A 25,131-nucleotide genomic window follows, 5' to 3' on the forward strand; every position below is an offset into this window, starting at 1 on the left:
TTTTTTAATCGTGAGCCTTGAGCTATAAACAAAACCTCTGTCGTCCGTCTTTTGTTAATCTCGAGAACGATAGTTAGACGATTTATATTAAAATTTGATTGCGGACCGTCACTATGATCAGATTACGATAAGTCATTTTTCTACGGTCAAGGCCATACTCCCTGTTAGATAGGGCAAAGTTTAAATCGAAAATTTCTGAAATTTTTCATGGATGTTTGTTTATTAGGAGGATAGATGCTGCTATATTTTAATGGTTAAAGGACAAAAAGGTAAGGAGATAATGGTGGTCGTGTGTATCTGCAGTAGGGTCAGACTTATGTCGACTTTATTGGTTATTAGCATTTAAGAGTTTTTACAAACTCATTCATACCTTGAAAATTAAGCTTTTTGCCATTTTATAATAGTTAAAGATATAAAAACTTTTAAAAATAAAATATGATAACACATTTACCACCAAAATTTTCAATATTACCGGAAAGTTGAGCAACTCGTTGCTGGTTTAATAATATTATTACTATTATATTCTTTCATTTAACTTGCTTTGTATCTTGTCCGCAAATCTAACTCTACTTGTAATTAATAGAGAAGGAAAAAATATTGATGAAATGCTTAAGTTTAATGACACATTTTAAAGATGTTTTAGGGAATTTTTATACTTTGGGTGGAGGATGGTGGACTGTCGTCACCACTACCATCCTCCACTTTAACCTCAAAAAACGTTACAAATATATATATATATATATATATATATATATATTCATCTTTCAAAGATACATTAAAATTATCATTAACCACTTTTAGAGTTCAAAACATTATTATTTAAAGTTGTTACATTTCAATTAATAGGGCAAGTTACTAACAACAAATGGCGCTTCACACATATCGATACGAAACAGCAGCTGTACACTTGAGTAAAATACAGCATCGTACAAACTGTACACAATCATCAAGAAAATAAGTACAGGAATCAGACTACAACCCTATCAACTGTGTAAAAAATATACATAATTTTTCAAAACACAAAGAGGATAGTGACTATTAGAGGACACTGCTAAGAGCCGTGTTCAACGTACCAGCAACCCATTGCAATAGAGCTAAAGCCCTACCTTTGTCAAAAGTAGAAAAAGGAACAGCACTAAAAATTATTTTCGATATACACTCGAGACCATAATAATCAAAAATTGATAAAGCGTACGTTCTGTAATCCTTCGATCAGGTAACGAGGAATTAATTTGCTAATAAAGGAACTACTTGGTAATACAACTTTGTATTCTTTCTTGACATTGTTCAACGTAAGAGTACAGATGTCCAAATAACACGCTTATAAACACTACAAAAATGTTACAAGAGTCGCGCTCGTCATTTATTTGATTTCATTCTTCTATTTGCTGACTTTGAGGATTCTTTTTTTCCCTCAATTCTCCAAATTTCTTCAATCTTTTCGGGTTCTTCATCCTTTGTGCAATAATCATGATTTGAATAACTATCATCGAAATCCCCAGAAAATCTTTGCATAATATCATCGTTTTCATTATCTTCTGCTTTCCGACCGATTTCATAACGTCATCGAAAAACACGTTCATCATCACACATTATGTCTTTGTTTTGAGTGTAGGAATTGTTAAATATAATTAACTGGTAATTGAGGTCAAACAGCTAGAAACGTTGTACTCACCAGTTCACATTACATTGCCAATAAAACACAGGGAATTGCTGACAGGTTTGTTTCACAATGGGATATTGCAGACTCTGTGAAGGACATACTGTTAGCAGCCAGGGTTTTCTGTGAAGTGTGGTACGTACTAAATAAAAATCGGATGAGATTAATAAATTTTACTCGCTGTTAGTATTCCAGGGTAAACGGATTTTGCCACAGACGTTTTTAAATCTTACCGTTAATAACGCTGAGTGTAAGAATTACTGGTACGGGTAATTTATAAACCCTGGCGAAACCGGGTATAATACGGTAGTAAATAGATAAATCATCATCTTACAACTGATCATTCTAGAATCAATAATTGCCTTTATTACGAATAATCGTGTTTTTACTCTGTATTCTAAGTCACCAAAGACAAGACGTAAATATTACTAGACAAAGAGAAAATTAAAATCGATGAGAAAATTTTGAAATTTTTACTTTTTTTTAAACAAAAGGTTTATAAGTGAATGTTTATGAGAAGAATAAAAGTCCGAATATAAAAAGTTCCAGTAGGCTAATTCTTATGTTGCAAAATTAATACAATCTTGTATAGCCATTCCTCGTTTATAAACGACTGTTGTCCAGCTCAGGAATCTTCTTTCATAGTCTCAGTCCCGTTCTGGCAGTGGTTCAGCATTTATTACAAGAAGCGTTGGCAATATCCAAGACTTCATATTTTTTGTAAATTTATACTGTATTCTCCACCTCATAGTGTAAGATGTCGGCGAGAAGGAAGAGCACGACATCGACCGGAAGAAGGCGAAGAACGGAATGAGTGGCGACAGAGTTCGACGAATGACAACATCCGGAGAAGGAAGAAGAGAAAAGAATAGAAGTATAAATGAAGGTCACTGTAAAGAGAGATTTGGCTTGCGTCAGATTTTCCATCGAAAGTTATTTTTTGCTATAGAAACGTCAGTTTTGCTGAATTAGAGAATATTACTTCCATTTCTTTTTTCTGTACACAAATTATTGACTAATTACTGAATTTCACTCATAGCTTTATGTCTAATTTACAGCTTTATTAACTAATTATTACAAATTTTAAAATGTAGTTCGTAATCACGATTTCGTACGAAAGCACAGTATATTGGAAGTATACAAAATTGATTTCATAGAAACAATTACCAAATAATAACAATTTATGAAAACTTATTCAGTTAAGCGATGAAACTCGAAGCCTTTGAATTGTATCAATTACAGAATTTGCCTAGGGAAAACATTGTAATAAACCACTTCGTCTTCATTAGTCTTTGGCTCTTTCTGCGACAATAAACAATGGAAACAACAATAGCCACACCTAATAACATTAGCGAAATAACAACAGCCACCGCGATTTTCCATCCAAAAACACTGTTAACTTCGTCTAAACACTCATTTTATAAAAGTAGAATTTACTGACGACGTCAAATTATTTTCTGAAATTTCAAAACATCCATCATTGGAAACAATTTCGGTGAAAGATACAGAAGAGGAATTTTTTCTGCAGTTAATATCGGGAAAATCTTCAATTTTCTGTTTGTTTCTAAGCAACCAGTCTTTAGTAAATTGCGAATGACAATGACAAGTCAAATTGTTTCTAGATAAGTGAAGTTTGAATTCCGGAGAAACGTCGATCAGGTTCATTAATCCGGAAGGTAATTCGGTTAACCGGTTTCCGTCCAACCACAGGTACTTGAGGTTTGGCAAAAGAACATACTCCGAAATATTACTTATTGAATTATTACTCAGACGCAGATGAGTGACGTTTTTCCACGTCGCACAATCGAAATTTGACAAGTCGTTTATGTAATTATTACTCAAATCGACAATCGTCGCATTCGGGACGAGAAAATCTGGTATTTTGTCGATCCCCTTTCCGGAACAGTTCACTATCACGTGATTCTCTTGTGCAGAACATTCGCAATTCACTGGACAATAATTTCCTATGACTACGAACGATGTGTTATCCAGCAAATTTTTTTTTTCTCGGTAACATTTCGTGTTCTCTATATTTTGAAATATTTTCTTTGCTACTTCTATATTTGATTTAAGGGCAAAAACGAACTGCTGCAGTTTGTAATCACAAGTGATTTCATTATTATTTAAAGAATAATAAGTCGGCATTTGAAATCCATATTTCCACTCATCTATGTAAATTGTTTTGATTGTACAATTATACAGACGCATTTTCATGCGATTTGGTGTGTAAATTGGCAACTTCACAGTTTCAAAATAATTATTTGAGAAATCGACTTCAGTCAAGTTGTATTCTGTCCAATTGAACACCGGCCATTGTGTCAAACCTGCATTATTTAAACGCACGTAATTTAGATGCTTGCTGCTGCCAAAAGGATGCTTACCAGTAAGTTTAGTTAAATTGTTGTCGGATAGACTGAGAAAAGTTAATCTAGTTAATGGGAAGAAAATGTTTTCGGGTAAAAATGTCAGGCGATTATTGAATAAATCGAGATGCTGCAATGACGACAAATTCTGAAAAACATCTTCGGGAAGATTTTCTAAGCGGTTACCTTTCAAGTTTAACAATTGCAGTTCAGAAAGTCCATTAAAAATTCTTGTTGGAAGTATTTGTATTTTATTAAACGAACAGGAAAACTTTGTCAACTGCTTGTTATTTTTCAGAAGGTTTCGCGGAAGATGTTCAATATTGTTAAGATCTAAATCGACGTATTTCAAATTAATTAAGTCAGAAAATACATCTTCTTCGAGTGAAGAAAAGGAACAACTCGATGCATCAATTTCGGTCAAGTTGTGTAGTTTCTTAAAGAATCCGGACGGAATTTCTGATAATTGTTTGTTCCCAGTAATATTAAATGTCCTTAAATTAGAAAGACCTTTCAACATGTCACTAGATAAATCCCTTAACCGATTCCAACCTAAATCCAAATATTCCAATCGGGTGAGATTTCTAAAGATAAGTGGATGAATCCATTCAATGTTATTGTAACTTAAGTCCAGTTTTGTCAAATTGTGAAAATTATAAAATTGATCTTCGGGTAAAACTTTTAACTTGCCATACGAAATGGATAATTCGGAAAGATTAATTAACTCTCGGAAAAGTTTGTTCGGAAATAAAGTGAAGTTATATCTATAAATTGTCAATGAAGACAGCGATGGAACATTGCGAAATGTTAAATTTAGAAATTCCGACGTTTTCACGCCGTCTATTTCGACGGATCGCAGAGAAGACATGTCATTAAACGAGGCGCTCTCGAAGTTTCTTTTATACAAGAATGATCGGTACCGTATCAGGATGTTTTCAATTGCATACCCGAACGTGAATATTCCAAACTCTATCCCCGACAGCAAACAATCAGTAAATGTTATTTTTTCTACATTTTTAACGTCCAAACATCGCATCAGGCGAGAGTCAATCGTTTCCTCGCCGCATTTGATCAATAAGGATTGATCGAATATTTTAACGGAGGAAAAGTTTTTCGATTCGTAGCAGCTGTCTGCCGATGACGAGCAAGAAACATTTTCCCAATGTTGCCAAAACTCCTGACAAGAATTAACCACTAGAAATAGGAATTGAAGAAAGAAAACCCACCTCATTTCGTCTAAGGACGGTTCCAATTCATTCGGCACACGAATCTGTGGTGAATATGTGGAAAAATAGCCAACAAAAGTACAGAACTCAGAAATCGTAATTTATGAATCAGCTACTATAGACACTTTGTTGCCAGTGGTTGACAACACGATAAAAACTGACGTCGGCGATTTCCATTTCTACAGAAATATTACGCAAGCAATCTTTAATTTCCTCCTTTTTTCCTCGTGCAGTTGTGAAAAAAATATCACGTTAAGGTTAAATGAGTAACCTGGGGGGATATTTCGTAAGAATGGTTGCAGGTTTGTTATTTGCTTCGTTTAAAAGAATTATTATTGTACATGAAGACTTTTACAACTTCATTGCCATATTTTCGTCAATGGGCTAAATAGAAGAAACTGTATAACGTAGGAAATTTATAAGGATAATCATTAAAGATAAGTTAAATCGTTTTAATTCCTTTGTCTTCGCGAGATTAATCGCTCGTGTTCCTCTACAGGCTACATCGAATGTGTTTTATGTGACAAAAAGGAATGTTTCTTCCTGACGTCGATTATAATATTAATACAAGAATTTTCCAGGTGAATACGAAATAAATATGACATTTCTTGATTTTATGTTCGTTTGTTCGAAGGGTATTGAACTTCGATAAACGGAAATCGGAATGAATAATCATTACTTTCATTTCTAACGGTGATTACTTCATCTGTCGTTCGCATTTAAATAATTGAATAAATTATTTATCCTCCTTCTGTCATGATTTATTGGTCTTGTCTAAATATCGATCACGTTGGTTACTTATGACTGTGTCGATTGACTCAATGTCATAAATCACTATATATAAAACTTTAATAAATTTTACCCAATCAAAAAATTCGAAATTACGTCATCGTATGAAATGGTAATTTGTGAAATTACTTCGTTGGCCTTACGTTACGACAAGAGACTAGCGGAGAAACTGGTTCGTTCTGTAGCTGTGACGTATTCTACCTGCCCTTTAAGAATAGACAATTCTTTGACTGTTTAAAATCGAAATGTTTATAAAAGTACTTTTATGCTTTATATTTATTCACAGTACAGTGTTAGAATGTCCGTGAATTACGTGCGCGTGTTTCTTGACATTTTTACTTACTCTCTCCCCGTAGTATAGAAAAGTGTTCCGCAACCTTTTCGTACTTCAGGCACACCCATGACTCAACACGGCAGACCAAAATGTTATTCTTTTCAAAAACGTATGATATGATACTTTTAATATAATTATGTAATGCCACTATCCTATTATTATTATTATTATTAAACAAACATCAACATCTGTGAGCAAATTTATTTTACATATAATTTCTCAAAATACATAAAAATGCGTGGCTTGTAATAAAGAATAAACTAGCATCATCTTATTTCATCAATGCTGCGGCAGAGAATGAAATACAAGCGTAAGAAACACAACAACTGTGATAAAAATATATAAATAAAACTTGAAATTAACAGAATACGTAAAAGTTCTTATCACACCTTTCACCTTGTGACGGCACACCAGTTTGTCGCTGCACACCGGTTCGGAACACTGGTATAGAAAGTAAAACACTAGACGACCTTCACTTGCTCTCAGTCACGTGGGTTGAAGGTCGCGCCACCTCTGTCGTAAACATACCAACCCTTACATCTCGTCTATAGGTATGAAATCTGTCAATTAAGCTTTCTTATTGAGAAAGAAGCATTTTCCAATTGTTTTACTGTGTTTGTTTAACACAAAACTATAAAAATCCAAGAAACTCCACCAGGAAGAATGCCGAAGACCGACCTATGTACCGAAAAGCGGGGGAGGGTCTACCACATGTCTACGGTACACAAAACGAAGAGATTGCCTCTCGGGAAACTTTTAAAAGAAAACCGACCGTTATTTATGATTTTACACGTAAAGAAAACCGATTAAGTTCAATTCACCAGTCCGTTGATGAGGTGCGAACCCACGACCGACTAGACGGGTTCCTTTTGTAAACGAAATCGATTATGAAATAAATAAGTTAATTTAAATAAAGTTTACGAGAAAATTTATACAGAAAATGCCAAATGTCATATTTTCGAAGTAAATTTCCTATAATAGTTTCACAAATTGCTCGAAAGATAATTGATAATCTAATAATATTTTCGCTTAATCTTTGTGTGTGAAACACTGAAGGAAACACTACTTTGTTTAATTTTTTAAATAAGATAAAACGTTAATCGTAATTAAAGTTAAAATTTGACTTAAAGGAACGATATTTTATCGTATTTATAAAACAAAAGTTAAAGATTTAATAAATTACAAAATTATCGTCGAATTTTGAATGTCAGTCGATTATTTTTGTGTTAAAATTATGTTTATAATTCCAAATTCGTTCTGTATTTTATCACGAAGAAAGAATATAATTGGAAAAATGATTTTGGGACGAAAATCAAAAACGTGAGATTCGGAGAAACGATGGCAATTAAAAGTTAGAGGACTTCTCATCCTCCTCCTCCTCATCATCATCATCTCGCATCAATGACAGTTTTTTAATAAGTTCGAACGTCCGAAAAGCCAACGTCACGACTGTATGCGACAAACAAAGGCGACAGAACGATTTGTTCACCACATAGTTTTCAAAGCGACGTAACAGTTAGTCACTCCGTTAAATAAAACCGGAAACTTTCGGTACGTAACACGTAACTGCGGATGTTATTTACTAATTCTGGATAGACAATTATTTGAAACGATACGGAAAGTGGTTCGATCTTTCGATACGTCTAGAAGTGGAAATGCATCCTCAAAGGAAACGGAAACTTCCAAAGAAATCCCGTCTTTTCGTCACATCCGTATTACCAACCGGTTATTGTTACAACCTTACCTTTTCATCGCGTTTTAAAGAGAACAAAGGAGCTTTCTGTCAGTGTTTATCGATTTAACGACATAACTCCTTACGACCCTGATATAAAAAATCGTATAGGGGCCTAACTAGCCATGTCGGTGGCGTGGTCACGAATCTCCGTTTAGGTAAATGTTTACTGTCTGTTTATCCGGTAAGAGTAACGTTTAAAGCGACATAACTCGTTACTTTTTTGTGACGTATAGAATTTTCTATTATGGAGAGTGACGTTTGCTTTGTATATTTGTATAATTTCCGGTTGGTTTTGAATTCGCAAAATTCCGCAAATTTCTTAAAAATTGACTTTTTTCTTATTTTGTGTTAAGGTTGAGTAAATTTTTCAAATAGAAAGTATAATTAATTCATAAACTGTCAGAATACATTTGTATTTATGAATTTTAAACCTACTTATTAGTTTGTTTAATTTTTACTTTTTATGGCACGTCACAAATGGTTTAATAATCAATACGTAGCCTATATGTGACAGGACTCTCGAAATTCTATACTTGTCAGAACCTGTAATATCTGGAATAATTGCACCAACGCTGTTTTAATTTTTAACCATGCCCGGTAGCTTTAATAACTGCATTATGCCAGGTTGGGCAAATTGGGCAAGGATACAAACGAGTAGGAAGTCTGCAAGTATAAAGTTTTTCTTCATTACCAGATTAATAAATACAAACCAACTGTCGAATTATTCGCCTGTAAAGTCGATGTTTGTATGAAAGCAGCCGAGGTAGACAAATCAAGAATACTAGAGAGCGAAAGAAGTACTACAATCTCGAAATCAAACTAGAAATCTTCCAAGGTACGGGTGAAAAACTCATCCGTCTTCTCTTAAATGCATTAAACACTATCCCACTGGCATGAATTGAATCGGAATGGGCATTCTCGGTAGCGGGACTTTTTATTACTAAAATAAGAATCGAGATGATCGAGATCGAGTGATCGGATGATGAAGTTGGACCAGGCGGTTATGAGATTTCAATCTAGATTGGAGTTACTTGAGAATAAGTCGATGCAGGAGGAGGACTAGCTTTAACTGTAGAACGAGTAAATTTTCAATCTCGGAAATTACTTTAAGTGTCACGAATATTTTATAAGACACAATAATATAGTTATTTCTGAGACACATGACTAATATAAGATCCAAATGAAGGATACTGTGTTCAATGTTGATGGTGTTTCCTTAGAAAAATGTTATAGATGGAGATATCGTAAGACTGGAAGGAATGGGTTAAGTTTTTGTAAAGTTTCGGATTATAATGATAAATTTAAGATTAGAAGTATGTGGTATAAGATGAAAGGTTCTGATATTTGTATAATGGATGACCTACTTCCTTTCACTAGAGAAATTAGGAAAATAACGACGGCCTTTGCTAAAGAGAAAAGAAGAAAGGAGCACAGATTAAATATATAAATTGAGGTAATGCAGTTAAAGTGAATGATAAAGACTTCACTTATAATACTTACTAAGATAGTAGCGAAGCCGAGATCAGTAGACTCCCGGTTATTTTGGAAGAGTAATTGCAGTCTAGTGGTAAATTAAAAATGTAACGAGTTAATATCGAGAATTCAAAGCTATTCAGAGTTGACAGTTGATTTTTTGGTCCGGTTAGTAAGAGATATTTTTGCTGATTAGAATAAGAAATCTACAGGTTTGATAAATTTTCTTGGGTTGATCTGGAATGTAGAATGAGTATTTTAAGTTGGAATGGAGCATTGTAACATTTGGAGATGAGATTGCGGCAGCTAACTTTGTTACGGAAAGGAATGTCTCTGGTAATTTATATAGAGCGAAGAAGAAATGATATCTGCAGAAATTGAATAAAGATTTGGCTTCTGGAGACGGTGCGCGATTTTGGAAATGCGTTAATTTATTTCTTAAGGTCAGGCGCGTGAACCTGCCAGATCTGGATTGGGTAGAACATTTTGTGAAAGTATTTGGCTCGGAATGTTATAAGACAGATCTTTTGTTATATAAATTGTATTAAAATTCGTAAGATAATATTTTGGATGTTGAGTTTGTCTTTTTGGAAGTAGAGTCGGCTGTGTCATCCATCAATCAAAGGCATTTCTGTAGAATTTTATAATAATTGTCCTACACTATTTAAATATTTAGCTTCTTTGCTTAACAATATCTACAATTCGGAAGGCATTCTAACAGATTGGCGTGTGAGTAAAATTATTCCAATACATAAGAAAGATTCTAGGAATCGTCCAGAGTAGGGTTCTCATTTCCCGGTCTTTTGCTTGTCTTGGAATTTCGGGAAAAGAGTGAACTGTTTCCCGGGATCCCGGGAAGCAGTTCACTTTTTTTCCCGAAATTCCGGGACAAGCAAAAGACCGGAAAATGAGAAACCTAATTATAACAGATGGCCCAACCCAATGTTGTTGGAAAAGTTAAGCAACTCGTTGCTGCAATTTTTATTTTATTCTATTGACGGATTTGTCATCATTTTCCATCGGCCGTTCGAACAAAATATCCGGTCAGCCGATTCAACTCCGTCCATTTTTCTCTATTCTGCCACGTCTAATCTCCTCCATCTTTCTCCAATTCTCTCCGACTCCGAATAAATAGTAATTGTCTTAATTACGTAGAAGTGGATTTTGAAATGTACTGTACGACATCAAACACGAGACGTAAATATTGCTAGACAACCGTAAAATTTGAATCGGTAACAGAAATTACTTCATCATCCAAAACACAATGTGTCGAAGTACGTCGATCGCCGTACGATACGATACGTGATTCGAACAACACTACAGAAGGCGGAACGAACGTCACTGGCAACGGGTTTGTTCGGTAGCTGTGCGTAATACGCCATTAAGAAACCACAATTTTGTTTTTTATTGTCTAAGATCGAAAAATTTATATGTGAACGTTTACGAGGAAGAATGTAAACCAGTTCGTGTTCACTCCGAATACAAAAAGTTTCGGTAGGCCAATTGTCCCTTAAAGTGCCAGATTAATTCAATCGAGTTCGGCCATTCCTCGTTTAATTAGCAAATTTAGTATCAGGTTACTTACTATTTACAATGTATTAATTGTGTACCGAAAATCTTTAACTCCCGGATTGTATACCAATCAAAGATATTCCCTGACTTAATATAATAAAAAATGAGACAGTGTGCATCCGAAAATAATTATCTTTAAGAACGAAATTATAAAGGAAAGACTTCGAATTTCAATATAGGGAAATCCGGAAAAATAAACTTTAAAACTGAATAGAAAATGCTTTAAAATATGAGGGAATGATTGTAGTAAATGCGGTTAATTACAGACTTAAATTTTTACTTTAGTTTCAAGCGTTAATTACTTCTTCTATCGTTGGCATTTAAATAAGTAAATAGTTCTTTTATTACGACCGATTCTTTTATATCGGTTATCTTTATTACGTATAAACGTTCTTTGGACTGTGTATTATAAGTCGCCACAGAGCAAGCGCGGATTCAGGGGGTGATGGGGCGTTTAGACATGAAAACTTCAAATTGTCAACCCCATTTATGGCTCGCTTGTATTGGATGAATTAGATTGTACCCCGCGTGCTGCTTCTTCATTTTTACGAAAACTACGCACTTATTGAAAGAACCTCTCATAAGACGAACTTTTTTATCGTCCCACCTGTGAGAGACGTCTGGATCCGTGCCTGCTACGGAGAAGACGTAGTCTAAATATTGCTAGACAAAAGTTAAGTCGGAATCGGTAGGAAAAATTACGTCACCATCCAAAACTTTACGTATCAAATTACCTCTATTCCCTACGTTATGGCACGAGACACGAACGACACTACGATTGTGAGAGCAAAATGGCTGTACGCGATTCCGCATTTTTAAATAGATAAACTTTTAGTGTTTCCGTACAGCACTATTATTATGCTTTTTGTTAATAGTATTCTTGGTTTTATAACAAGAAAGAGATGGAAATTGAAGCGAACTTATCGAGATGGAGTTTCTTTCAGACCATTTCTTTATTAACAATAAAGTAAACAATTAAGCTCCTGGTTTATCGAGCGATTGGCTTAACCACCGAATCGTAGGAACGGAAGTCGGTGCTTAAGTAAGGAATGCCTTTAATTAAGATATCAAACGTTATATACGTGGATAGAAACGAAAGAACACAGACGAAAACAAAGAAAACACAAACTGTAGGATAAAAATAGTAGACATATACATTAAAAGTAATGTAAGAAGAAAATAATCAAACCCGAAAAAGTTATCATTAATCTGTATTTATTATATTATCGCAGTTATAACGGTTAAAAGAGTGATTTTTCCTTTTTTTCATTCCAACGCGTCAAATTCGACAGAAAAGAAAAACGTTATTTGAACGTAATCAATTAATTAAAAGTTGTTTAAAGCAAATTAGGCAAACGAACTGGCACCTCCCTCTTAGCAACAATCGAAATCTTACCAGTCAATCCCAGTCTATTCTTCCACCAATCGCGGCAACGGTGACGATCGTCGTCGCATCTCCGCGTGATTTTGTTATCGTTGACGTTAGTGGAAACAAAAGTTTCGATAGTTTCATTATGAATAATTTAATATAAAAATACGCCAAACGCAAATTATGCCCTTACGAAGCATCATTAAATCCCTGTTAGTAGTGAGATTTAATAATGTCTCTCTCTTATAAAAAAAAAAAACAAATCAGCAACGAGTTGCTCAACTTTCCCCGCAAACTTAAAATTTTGATAACGCCATCTGTTATCATATTTTATTTTAAAAACTTTTTAAATTTTTAACTATTATAAAACGACAAAAGGCTTAATTTTCAGGGTAAGGATGAATTTTATTTTTAAAACATGTAAATGTTAATAACGAGGAAAATCGTCACCTTCTCGTCCTTTAATCGCCAAAATTTAATAGCATCAATCTCCTAACAAATAAACAAAATCTCACAAAAGTTCAGAAATTTTCGACAAAAAGAACGAGAGTTATTAAGCTTCAAACAAGGTGAACAAAATCGCCCTTCACACACACACACACATTAACATACATGCATATAGAAAACCCCCAATTATCTTGCATTTCTCGTCGTTTCGAGATGTCTTGAGTCCAAAGATATGGAAATCATTTTTTAACTGATCACCATACTTTCCTTCTATTATGCATCTCTCGTTCTGGGGTCCGGCCAACTCACAAAGGTTTTAAACACGAACGCACTACATTAAAATAGTTTAAATAGAACAATTCGAAAACATTTGCTATTTAATGGGTGTTGATAAAAAATCCTCTTACTGCTAAGAAAGCAGAAATAAACAAAATTAAACTGCAGTGTTTCTTATTTATCAAATATCTAAAGGCATTTTGCCTTCCGAAGGCCTAAGAGTCGCCTGGCCCACCGGCAGCCGAGCGGTTGTGTTACCTGATCCAAAAGTAAGACATCCCCCGCTACTGTATATCTGTTAATCTACTAAAACAAGAAATCTGGCTTTCGTTTACGAGTTCGACATCTGTTAGAACAATTTTCACGTGTTTTGCATACTTTTGTAAAGACTTTTATCGACTGGCTAAAATTTCTGTCGATAAACGTTGGAATATTAATTTAATTGGTGGAATCGCATCGACCGAAAATTGTTTCGCTCGGTTCAGCGCTTGTTTTGGTCTTATCCTATAAGGCACCACCTGGGTCTGCTTTCACAATGGTCTTTCGTGATAAACTGGACTCTTAAGTGTTAGTAATGTAAAAAATCCCGGAAAACTTCACTAACTACTAAATACAGCGTTGGGTGATTTTATTCGCTCGGCTCTGTTGGGCAGTTCTACAACACTTGATTGAAGCATTCTGTTTTGTAAACAGCTTTTGGATTACGTACGGGTTCGACATTCTTCTCGTGATAAAAATGTTTCTTTCTCTTCTTCAACTGTTACGTGAATAATTTTCGGTTTGCACTAACCAAGACTTACACGAATCCATTATTGTTATACTCTGTTATTCATTAAAGAATCTTTCCGTACGAAGAAAATGCCCGTTTGAAATTTATTATTGTACTATGAAGATCTTTACTAACAAGCTTGATTCGATACTGAAATTTATTCCAAACAACTAGACAAAGTAGAAACTTAGTCGAGCCTCTAATTATTCGGTTTCCCTTTTACATACTTCATCGTGTAATGTTTCTGCTATCTCCAAATTGTATCATGAAAAGCACCTGCTCGATGACTCAGGCTTTTACTTTTGGATGAGGCAGGGCCGGATCGTTGCATAGACAAATGAGACAAATGTCTAGGACCCGGTTTTTTGAAGGGCCTCGGTCAAACTGTGTATTTTGAAAAGATTTGAAAATAAGATAGTTTACTTTTCTGTTGGACAACTGTATATAGGCCTAATAAACAAATAAACAAAAATATATTGCTTTTTATATGGTTATTGTGAATTATAAAATCTAAAGAAATATGTTCTTATGTTTCTTCTTATTGAAAGTAATTTTTCCGATAATTTAGAATTTCTCTTATAGCGATAAGAATAATATTAACTACAAAATGATCCCGGAGTCGCCCGGGCAAAAAATAACAACAAAGGTTAAGATTATTAGATTATTTCGTACTTCTAATGTTTCTATTATATTATATTACAGCCAGTTGAACGGCCCGATGCGGGCATCGGGGCATACTAAATAGTTAGCATGCGTAGCAATGATAAATAATTAATTGCATAGCATGCGCTCGATACACCGACAGAGACTGCCCATTTTTTCAGTAGCAGCAGCAGTGTCATTCCGTGGTGTAAATAATAAATTCCTATTACTAATAAAAATAATAATATACTGAATTATACTGTAAAAAGAGTATCGAAATTTCCAAAAATAGAAATATTGTGGCGAACATATCTAAGTTGGCCTGTATGAAATGCATCTGGTGAAAGGTTTTTCTCAGTATTAAAACGTGTAAAAAATCATTTACGAAACTCACTGAGTGAATCAAAATTAAATTCTTTAGCTGTTTTATACATCGAACAAAATGCTTTGGATAATATTAATTATGACGAAATAATTGATAATTTTGTTGAATTAAAGAGTAGAAATCAGAATTTTTAAATAAAGTTTATTCATATTTATATACAGGGTGTTCCATAAGTTTGAAAATAATTCAGAAATTCATAAAAGTTGAAATAATTGGTATATTTGAATGCGGTTTGCGTAAAAGTTATTCTCGCGAAGGGGGATTTTTTGGGTAGAGAAAAAGAAAATAGTTCGGATTTTTGTCGATAGAGGGCGCTGAACGCGAGAAAATCACTAGAATTGTGCAAATCTGTCTTATAAAATGCAAGTATTCGATTAACAGTTGATTTCTGAATTTTCCTGTTAATGGCGCAGACATACATTTTCATTACGATGTTGACGTTGGTGGATAAAGCACTATTGGTGAATTTGTTTTATCTCGGCCACGAATCTCCGGCTGAAACTTTACGAAGGTTTAGGACACAGAAGAGAATGAAGAACGGTTCGGGTCCAATCACTCCTGCCGGATTTGTTTCCATTTGCGAAGCCACATCGGGGGTACGGTCCTCTGATAAACGTGGTGCACCACTGCGTGGGCGATTACACAAACTTCCCGTTTCTTCGAAACGTCGTACTAAGGAAACCAATACGGTAAGACTGTTTTTATATCATGACTATTAATCAAATAAAAACCCCAAATTTCTGAGCCATATAATAAAGAGGGCAAAACCACAGTTTTCAATACACGTAAATAATCAATCAAATTACGTAATCTGGCAGATTTCCGTAATCGAATGATTTTATTCATTAATAATCTAGCATAAATTTTCTTATTGACATAATGCATTTGAAATAAACCATTAGACGAAAAAGTAACATTCAAATATTTGTAGCTAGAAAAAACTTGAATCGGAAAAACCCTTAAAGCAGTTTCCTATGGAATCCCCTCCAGATTAGGTCTACAGACAACACTTTGCAGGAATTCAACACCATGACAGGAATTTAATTCCTATTTATAAATACTCGTATATGTAGATATAAGAGGAAATAAAGAAGCTGAGGCAACTGCAAACTCAGGTGTATTATTTTGGTAAATATACTTTTTAAAATGATGGCTCTTTACGAAAAAAGGTTGCCGATCCCTGCTCTAGACCGTCAGTGACAAGCAATTAACTAATTTCCCCTGGAAGTCGGTTTCTTACAAAAACACAGCTTCCCTATCATCGAATGTCACGGCACGCCGCTGGTTTAAATTAGAACAAATCAAAAACATTTCCTATCCGACGGGTGTGGAGAGAAAGTTTTCTTATTGCTCCCAAAGCAAAAACAGGCAAAGATAAATACAAGCGCTTTGCTTGTATTTATCTTGTATTTATTTATCTATCTATGTTTCTTACCCTCTTACTGTAACCAAACGGTTCGAAAATTTTTATTCCTCTGGACGTACCTCTAAAAATTTCAGTTTTATTTTATTATTTCGCCAATGTCTGGAAAGGCATTCAACCTTGTCAAGAGCCAACAACCCGGTTCCAGTTTAGTTACTCCTCATTAAGTAACTATTTTGCCAGCTCTAGTTGTTGGCCGAAATTTTAGCCAACCGACGCCTAATTTTGGATATTTTTGCTGGATCCTTACTGATATTTCTGTCTTACTCTTCATTGTTTACTTTCTCGGTTGTTATAACTGAGGTAAATATGGCGATCCGGAAAAAAGGCTCCGCCTCAGATTTTTACATTTTTTTCAGCTCGGGGGACCTTGAAACGTCGAGAAATTCAAAAAATTCGGGGAGGGGAATAATTTCTGTATGTATGATTGTGTCGTTATGTTATTGTGTGTGTGTCATTATTTTATTCATCGTGTTTAGAGCTTAATAACTTCCGTGCTTTTTGTCGAATATTTCTGAAATTTTGCAAAATTTTGTTTATTTATTACAGAAAATGACGCTATAAACCGTTGGTAGTTAAAGGTCGACGAGGTGGAAACATATAGGGGTCATATGCATCTCCAGTAGGGTCATACTTAATGACGATTTTACTGGTTATTGGCATTTATAGTTTTTTTTTTTATAAAACTCTTTCCTGCCCTCAAAATAAAGTTTTTTGCTATTTTATAATACCGTGTATTCCGGCGTATAAGACGACCCCCGACTTTTGAGAAGATTTTCTTGAGTTAAAAAGTCGTCTTATACGCCGGAATATACGGTAGTTAAAATATCGGTAGTTAAAAATATCAAAGTTTTTAAAATAACATATTATAACAGATGGCAACACCGAATGTTGCCGGAAAAGATAACACGTCGCTGCATTTTTCATTTTATTTGACTGACGGATTCATCTTCATTGTCCATCGGCTGTTCGAACAAAATATCCGGTCAGCTCAGACAACTCCGTCTGTTTTTCTCTCTCCTCCACTTCTAATTTTCGCCCAGCTTTCTCCAATTCTCTCCGACTACCTCTACGTCTTCTGCTTGTTTATTATAACGATAAATGCTTTACTCGAAGTAATTGGAAATAGTGAAGAAACAGCTACATTTGAGGAAGACGTTTTTAAATGCTCTTGCATGAAGTTGCATGCAAAGTTAGATAAATGAACTAATTGTATTTCTAGAAAATACGGACTTAAGATTAATACTGAGAAAAGCGAGATCATGGACACGAGAAGGGAAGCGGATATACAAAGAGCGACAAAAGGAAATGAAACCACTTTGAACAGGTGGAATCTATATGTATAATCGAGACGAGTTGATAATAGTAATTCCTCCCTACGGAGGGAGGGACAGGATTAAGTCTTAACACTTGCATCAACAATGGAAGTGTTACATAACAATTGAATTGTTAAGAGAAAGCGACATGCATGACTCAAATGCAGTTGTTTTCGTTTTTACAGGAAATTAAACATATTTTTAGATCCATCTAAAAATTCTCTAATTAGTCTGGAAACAGGGGAACCCAATTATTGCATTCTGTGAAAACGGGTAAGGTAATAATCTTAATCTTCGGTATTGTTACTTTTGTCCGAGCAACGCCCGGCCCACCCGCTAGTATTTTAAATATTTTACTAGAACGTTATGAAGAAACGGTGCAAAGAAACAAAAAATAACAAGAATAATAAATAAGACAAACCCAGATATTACATCGAAGTGTATCTAATCTATTATGAGATAATAAAGGTCGGTTAAAATGCAATAGACTTATATATGACATCTATTTTGTGTCATATTATCATTTGCTTCAGAAACATGGATATTAAACAAATAAGAAAAAACTATAATTCAAACAATGGAATTGAAATTACTGAAGTCAATTTAACGCTACAGAAAACTATAAAGACGTCAACTATCTGTTGTTGAAATTACAAATTTAATGATAATTTTTCTAAATGGGAGAATGTTACGTCCACTTCCGAATTTTATATTCAAAAAATACTGCTTAATTATTAATGTCAAATAATTAACTGCTTTATTATGCAATAATTATACATTTTATAATATAATTCGTAATAAAAATGTACAAAATTATAACTATACAAAATGAACAAAAACTATCCAAAATTAATTTCAATAGAAGCGAACGAAGAATAAAAACAATTTATTAACAATTATTCATTACAACGATCAAACTGGGAACATTTTAATTATCCGAATTACAGATTTCGTCAAGTGAAACTTTATAATAAATCACTTCTTCTTCCTTACACTTTAGCACTTTGTCGACATTTCCTTTTTTGCGACAATAAACAAAGCCAGCAAACACAATCCAACTGAATAACATTATCGAAGTAAGAACAGCAACTGCGATTTTCCATCCTAAAACAGAACTAACTTCGTCGAAACAATCATCGTTCGAAGAAGAAGCATTTACCGAAGATGTCAAATTTATTTCTGGAATTCCTGTGCATCCGTCATTAGAAACAATTTCGGTGAAAGACACAGAAGACGAATTTCTTCCGCAGTAAACATCGGAGAAATCTGCAATCTTCTGCCTGTTCCTAGTCAACCAGTCCTTAGTAAATTGAGAATGACAATGGCAATTCCAATTGTTTCTGGATAAGTAAATCTTAAATTCCGGAGAAACGTCGACCAGATTCATTAAACCGGAAGGCAATTCGGTTAACCGGTTTCCGTCCAACCACAGGAATTTCAGGTTTGGCAAAAGAAAATAATCCGAAATATTACTTAAAGAATTATTACTCAGACGCAGATGGGTGACGTTTCTCCACGTCGCACAATCGACATTTGGTAACTCCTTTATGTAATTATTACTCAAATCGACAATCGTCGCATTCGGGACAAGAAAATCTGGAATTCTGTCGATTCCCTTTCCGGAACAATTCACTATCACGTGATTATGTTCGGCAAAGCATTCGCAATTGATCGGACAATAATTGCCTATGACTACGAACGATGCATTGTCAAGCAAATTTCTTTCTTCTCCGAAACATTTCGTGTATTCTATATTTGGAAACATTTTCCTTGCTAACTTTATATTTGACTTAAAGAGAGAAACGAATTGCTGCAGTTCAGGATTACAAGAAATTTCGTTATTACTTAAATCATATGTCGGCATTTCAAATCCATATTTTCTGTCATCGATGTAAATTGTTTTGATTTTACAATTAGACAGATCAGTTTTTACGCGATTTGGTGTGTAAATTGGCAACTTTACAGTTCCAAAAAAATTATTTGAGAAATCGACTAGAGTCAAGTTGTATTTTGTCCAATTTATCACCGGCCATTGTGTCAACCCTGCATTATTTAACTTCAGATAATTCAGATGCTTGCTGCTGCCGAAAGGATACCGACCAGTAAGTTTAGTTAAATTGTTGTAAGATAGATAGAGATACGTTAAATTAGTCAAAGGAAAAAAGATGTTTTCGTGTAAAAATGTCAGGCGATTTTTTGATAAATCGAGATGCTGCAATGACGACAAATTCTGAAAAATATCTTCCGGAAGATTTTCTAACCGGTTTCTGCGGAAGTTCAACAATCGCAGATCAAAAAGTCCATGGAAGATTCCTGTTGGAAGATTTGATATTTTATTATACGAACAGGAAAATAGTGTCAGCAGTTTGTTATTTTGAAGAAGATTTGGCGGGAGATGTTCAATTTGGTTGGAATCTAAACGGACTGTTTTCAAATTATTTAAGTCAGAAAATACATCTTCTTCCAGTGAAGAAAAGAAACAACTCCATGCATTAATTTCAGCCATGTTGTGCATATTCTTAAAGAATCCGGTCGGAATTTCTGATATTTCATTTGCATAAGTATAAAATGTCCTTAAATTAGAAAGACCTTTCAACAGGTCGATTGGTAAATCCTTTATTTGATTATTTCCTAAATTCAAATATTCGAGTTTGGTGAGATTCCTAAAGACAAGTGGATGAATCGATTCAATGGTATTGGAACTTAAGTCCAGTTTTGTCAAAGTATGTAGATTATAAAATAGATCTTCGGGTAAGACACTTAACTTGCCATCCGTAATGTATAATTCCGAAAGATTAATTAACTTTCGGAAAGGTTTGTTCGGAAATAAAGTAAAGTTATAGAGTGAAATTTCCAATGAAGTAAGGGATGGAACATTGCGAAATGTCACTTTTAAAAGTTCCGACGTCTTTACATTTTGTATTTCGACAGATCGCAGAGAGGACATGTTATTAAACGAGGCGCTCTCGAAGTTTATTTTATGCACGAATGGTGGGTTCCATATCTTTACGTGTTCGATTCCATACCCGTAAGTAAAAATTCCAAAGTCAATTCGCGACAGAAAACAATCAATAAATTTTATCAGTTGTACGTTTCTAATGTCCAAACATCGCATCATACGAGAGTCAATCGTTTCCTCACCGCACTTAATAGACAAGGACTGGTTGAATATTTTAACAGAGGAAAAGTTTTTTGATTCGTAGCAGCTATCTGCCGATGACGTACAAGAAACATTTTCCCAACTTTTCCAAAACTCTCGACAAGAATTTACCGCTAAAAATAAGAATTGCAAAAAGAAAACGTACCTCATCTCGTCCAGCGAGTCTTGTAATTACATTGACGAACCTCTCAGAAGATCCTCAGAAATGTATTAATAATAAAACGGAATTCCGAACTCCTAATATTCGATATCTCTACTGTTGGTACTTTTGATAACACGATAAATTGTGACGTCAGTGACATGGAATCGTCATTACCGATAAAACGATTACGTGTACAGTTTTTAATCTCCTCGTTTATTTCCGTTGCATTAGAAAAAGCAATATCGGATTAACGTTAAATGAATATTGTACGAATAAAAAAGTCGTTTTGCACATTTATTGCAAGTGAATTGTTCGTTTAAAAAATTGAAATTATAAATAATGGCTAATGTTACTTATGGTAGCGAAATATTGCTGCCCTTCCGGTAATCTCGACGGCATGAGTTTTAAGAAATGCAATGTAGATGGCGCTTATCGTACAGATAAATTTGTATACAAATTTTCAGCAAAATTTTCTGTTCTGGACATATGAGGAATATTGTGAATATTGGTTTCGGTTACGATGTAGGTGGACCGTGCATATTGTTAGGACTTCTAAAGGTGTCCGTGGTTATTTAAAGTTTCTACAATTTTATCTATTTTTTTAAAATTTAACGAGTAGGAAAATTTAGCCAATGTTAATTACCGTGGCAAACGTGTCTTGTGTTAAATAGGTAATAAATGTGTTAAATGGATATAAAATGTGCTAAACGTGTGTTAAATGGGTTAAACGTGTGTTAAATGGATTAAACGTGTGTTAAATGCGCTAAACGTGTGTTAAATGCGCTAAACATATGTTAAATGGCTGTTAAAAGTGTGTTAAACGTGTCATAACCAAGCATATGTTTCTCGTGATTTCCGACGCCATGAGACAATGCGATTGACGCATGAAAGGCGAGGTGCGCGTGGATCGCAGGAGCCAACATCTGTGAAGACGTTGCCTCTCGTAGTCGTAAAGGGGAGAGATATGAATTACAAGGTTGCAGTTCTTACAGGCTAAAACTTTTACGTACACTCCAGGAAAATTCTGTTCGAACCACTGATGTATCCAATCTCGTAAATCAATCACTACGTCCAGTTATCGATGTATTTAAGGTAGAATGATGAACTTTTTGTTTTTCGTCTTCGATCCGAAAAAGGAAATGAAATCAAAGTCTCAGGAACAAGTAAGTAGCAAATTCACATTTCAAAAATGTTTTAGTTTTAAAGAAAAGTTTAAATCTAGTTGCGTATTGGTTAATGTCGACGGTCGCCATCTTGCTTGCACATATGCGTGCGCAAACAAGATGGTGACCGGAAGGGCCGCCATATTTCGCTACCACAGGTAACATTAACCTAAATAAAATATTAAATTATTTTTTTTGTCTAAAACGTATCTTAAATAATGTTAATCAATTGTGTTTTGTGACAAAAAAGAATATTTTTGTTTGACACCAGTTAAAGCAATATAATAGAAACTTCATCACCGAGTAGAAAATAATAATATATAAATTGTATTTGTTTTATATTACTAACTTAATAGCAACTAAAAATGCCCTATTTTCGTATGTAAATAGAATATAGCAAAACGATAATTAAATGGCATAGAAATGATTTCCTCTGTTAATGGAACTCCGACCATTTTATCGTGTTAATAAAAGCACAAGATAAATACAAAACTCTGGCAAATAGTTTATGAATATTTAAAAAAATAAAATAAATTAATCTTCGAGTAAGAAACTTAAATAAATAGAAGTAGTTAGCATTTAAAATTAATTAACTTTACCAACTAAAAGATAAAAAAAGGATGTCGAAGTTTGATAAAGGAAAATGCGGAGAAACAAACTTTAAAACAAAACGAAAAACGAAAGTACTTTAAAAGACGAGGAAATAATTGTAGAAAATGTAGTCAATTACAGACGTAAATGACCACATTTCAGTCTGTAAATGACTACTTGACTTTAGTTTTTCAATAATTACTTTTTCTATCGTTTGCGTTTAAAAGAATAAATACATAATTGGTCATCTTTCGACTCCTCCTTCTGTAAGTAGTGATTGTCTATATTACGTAGAACTGTTTTTTGGAATGTGTATTTTACGTCATCACAGACGAGACGTAAATATTGTTAAACAACGAGAACATTTGAATCGGTAACAGAAATTACGTCATCATCCCAAACACAACTTGTCGAATTACTTCCTCGGAATACGTGATTCAAACGAGACTACAGAAAGCGGAACGAACGTCACTGGCTCGGTACTGTGACGTAATACGCCATTAAGAAACCACAGTTTTGTTTTTTTATTGTTTAAGATATAAAGGTTTAAAAATGAATGCTTACGAGTAAGGATGTAAACCAGTTCGTGTTCACTTCGAATAAAAAAAATTTGGGTAGGCCAATTCATTGTTAAAGCACCAAATTAATACAATCGTTTTCAGCCTGTGGCAATACGCCATATTAATGTATAAATTAGATATAAGTTTAGTTTTAAGTGTTCTTTCTTATTTGTTCTTCCTTTTGTTTTCTCGAATTTTCTACTAACATTCCTTCCTGTGGATGAGGTAACTCTTTCCAGCAACCACGTTACCAATGGATAGTGTAGACCATGAAGCAACTAGAACGATAACGTTCATTCTTGGGTCAGACTCTTGATGAAGAGACGTGTGAAAGTTACGCTCCTGCTCGTCGTCTAGCAAGACACAGGGAGACGAAGGTGGCCTACAAGAAAGAAAAGACCATGCTAACATGAGAGAGAGAGACAACGTCCAACGTATAACGAGGATCTTCGAAGAGACCCAAACAAAGATAAAAAGGAAAACAGGTTATGGATATTTTTTGTGGTTTTACGCCCTTCCCAGGTCAAAAGAGAGCATAAAAACGCCCCTGTAAGCAGGTTAGGGTAAAGCAAAAGCTATCCAGCTAAAAAAAAAACTGTATTAAACTTAATACTAACGAATAGAAGACTCGAACACAAATTCGTGTTAATAACAACCACATGGCTTTTTTCCACCTTTATTTAGTTGATACACGTTTCGGGCTTACTTTGTTTCAACCCCTTACATGTAGTTATGCAAATTTTAACTGTCACATAACCTAAACAACGTTCAACAGGAGAAAGTTTAGACAAAAACTTATACCAACAGTTTGTCTACAATTTTGTCTTTAAGGAAATTTTCTGGAATCCGTTTGAACATAAACGAGCCAAAAGTGCTCGAACGACTTTTGAAAATGTATTGTGTATTAACCATCTCCACTAAGAAGTACAAGAGAACAAATAGTAAGAACTTGTCCCGATTTTATCCATAGTTAATTTAAATTTATTGTTATATTAAATAGTTGTACTTTTTAACTCAAAATAGATGTACAAGAATTTTATAACTGTTATTCTTGAGCTTGTAATGTCCAAACTTACCGTGTACAAGTGCCATACTGGGAAAAAACTGGTATGTTATATACGTTTAAAAGTTTATATAACTTGTCGGTAAAAACGCTGTATACATTATTTTATATTTATTTAGTTGACTGATGAGGGGCATAAAACCCGAAACGTGTATCAACTAAATAAAAATGGAAAAAAGTCATGTGGTTGTTATTGACACGAATTTGTGTTCGAGACTTCTAAGAATAATACAACACGGTTTCACAAAAATCAACTAACGAATAGACTTAAATATATCTAGATGTAATTTCACACGCTAAATCGATTAGTATTAAAAAAATTACATACGATAAACCGTTTTAAAGTTACGAACGATTTGTTATTTCTAACTATTTGCTTCGTTAAAGATCGACCTTATTAAAAAACACGCAAGCACTCATCGATATTAACAAAACAAATTATTTTAAATCACCATAATACATTCCATCTACAAGAAAAAGCTATATTAATAATGCGAAAATGGTGTGGTTAGCGCGCGAATACAAGTACAAACGACAACCGTGTAGGGACAACTGACGCAGAATAATTTTTACTGACCAGTGAATAACATGTCGAGCGTGACCTCACTTCCACAATTCCCGACAGTAAGGTGTAGGGTAACAGAAATACTTAATACAAAAATATAATTATTAT

The 25,131-nt window shown here is 34.2% G+C and overlaps 2 protein-coding genes across 2 annotated transcripts in view; both read right to left on the reverse strand.

The window, feature by feature from the left end:
• LOC136972838 (uncharacterized) overlaps window positions 1-25,131 on the reverse strand; it is a 55,512-nt gene that overhangs the window by 11,996 nt on the left and 18,385 nt on the right. The window contains exon 2 of the mRNA XM_067267474.1: window positions 18,725-21,103. Coding sequence (XP_067123575.1) covers window positions 18,725-21,103 — 2,379 coding nt within the window. The remainder of the gene's footprint in view (window positions 1-18,724; window positions 21,104-25,131) is intronic.
• On the reverse strand, window positions 2,701-5,441 carry LOC136972835 (protein toll-like). The gene has a single exon (XM_067267470.1). It carries the CDS (start codon window positions 5,252-5,254, stop codon window positions 3,074-3,076), a length of 2,181 nt encoding a protein of 726 aa, XP_067123571.1. The 5' UTR covers window positions 5,255-5,441; the 3' UTR covers window positions 2,701-3,073.

Source organism: Centruroides vittatus, unplaced genomic scaffold, assembly GCF_030686945.1.
Source record: "Centruroides vittatus isolate TY-2023 unplaced genomic scaffold, ASM3068694v2 contig_3036, whole genome shotgun sequence".
Lineage (NCBI taxonomy): Eukaryota > Metazoa > Arthropoda > Arachnida > Scorpiones > Buthidae > Centruroides > Centruroides vittatus.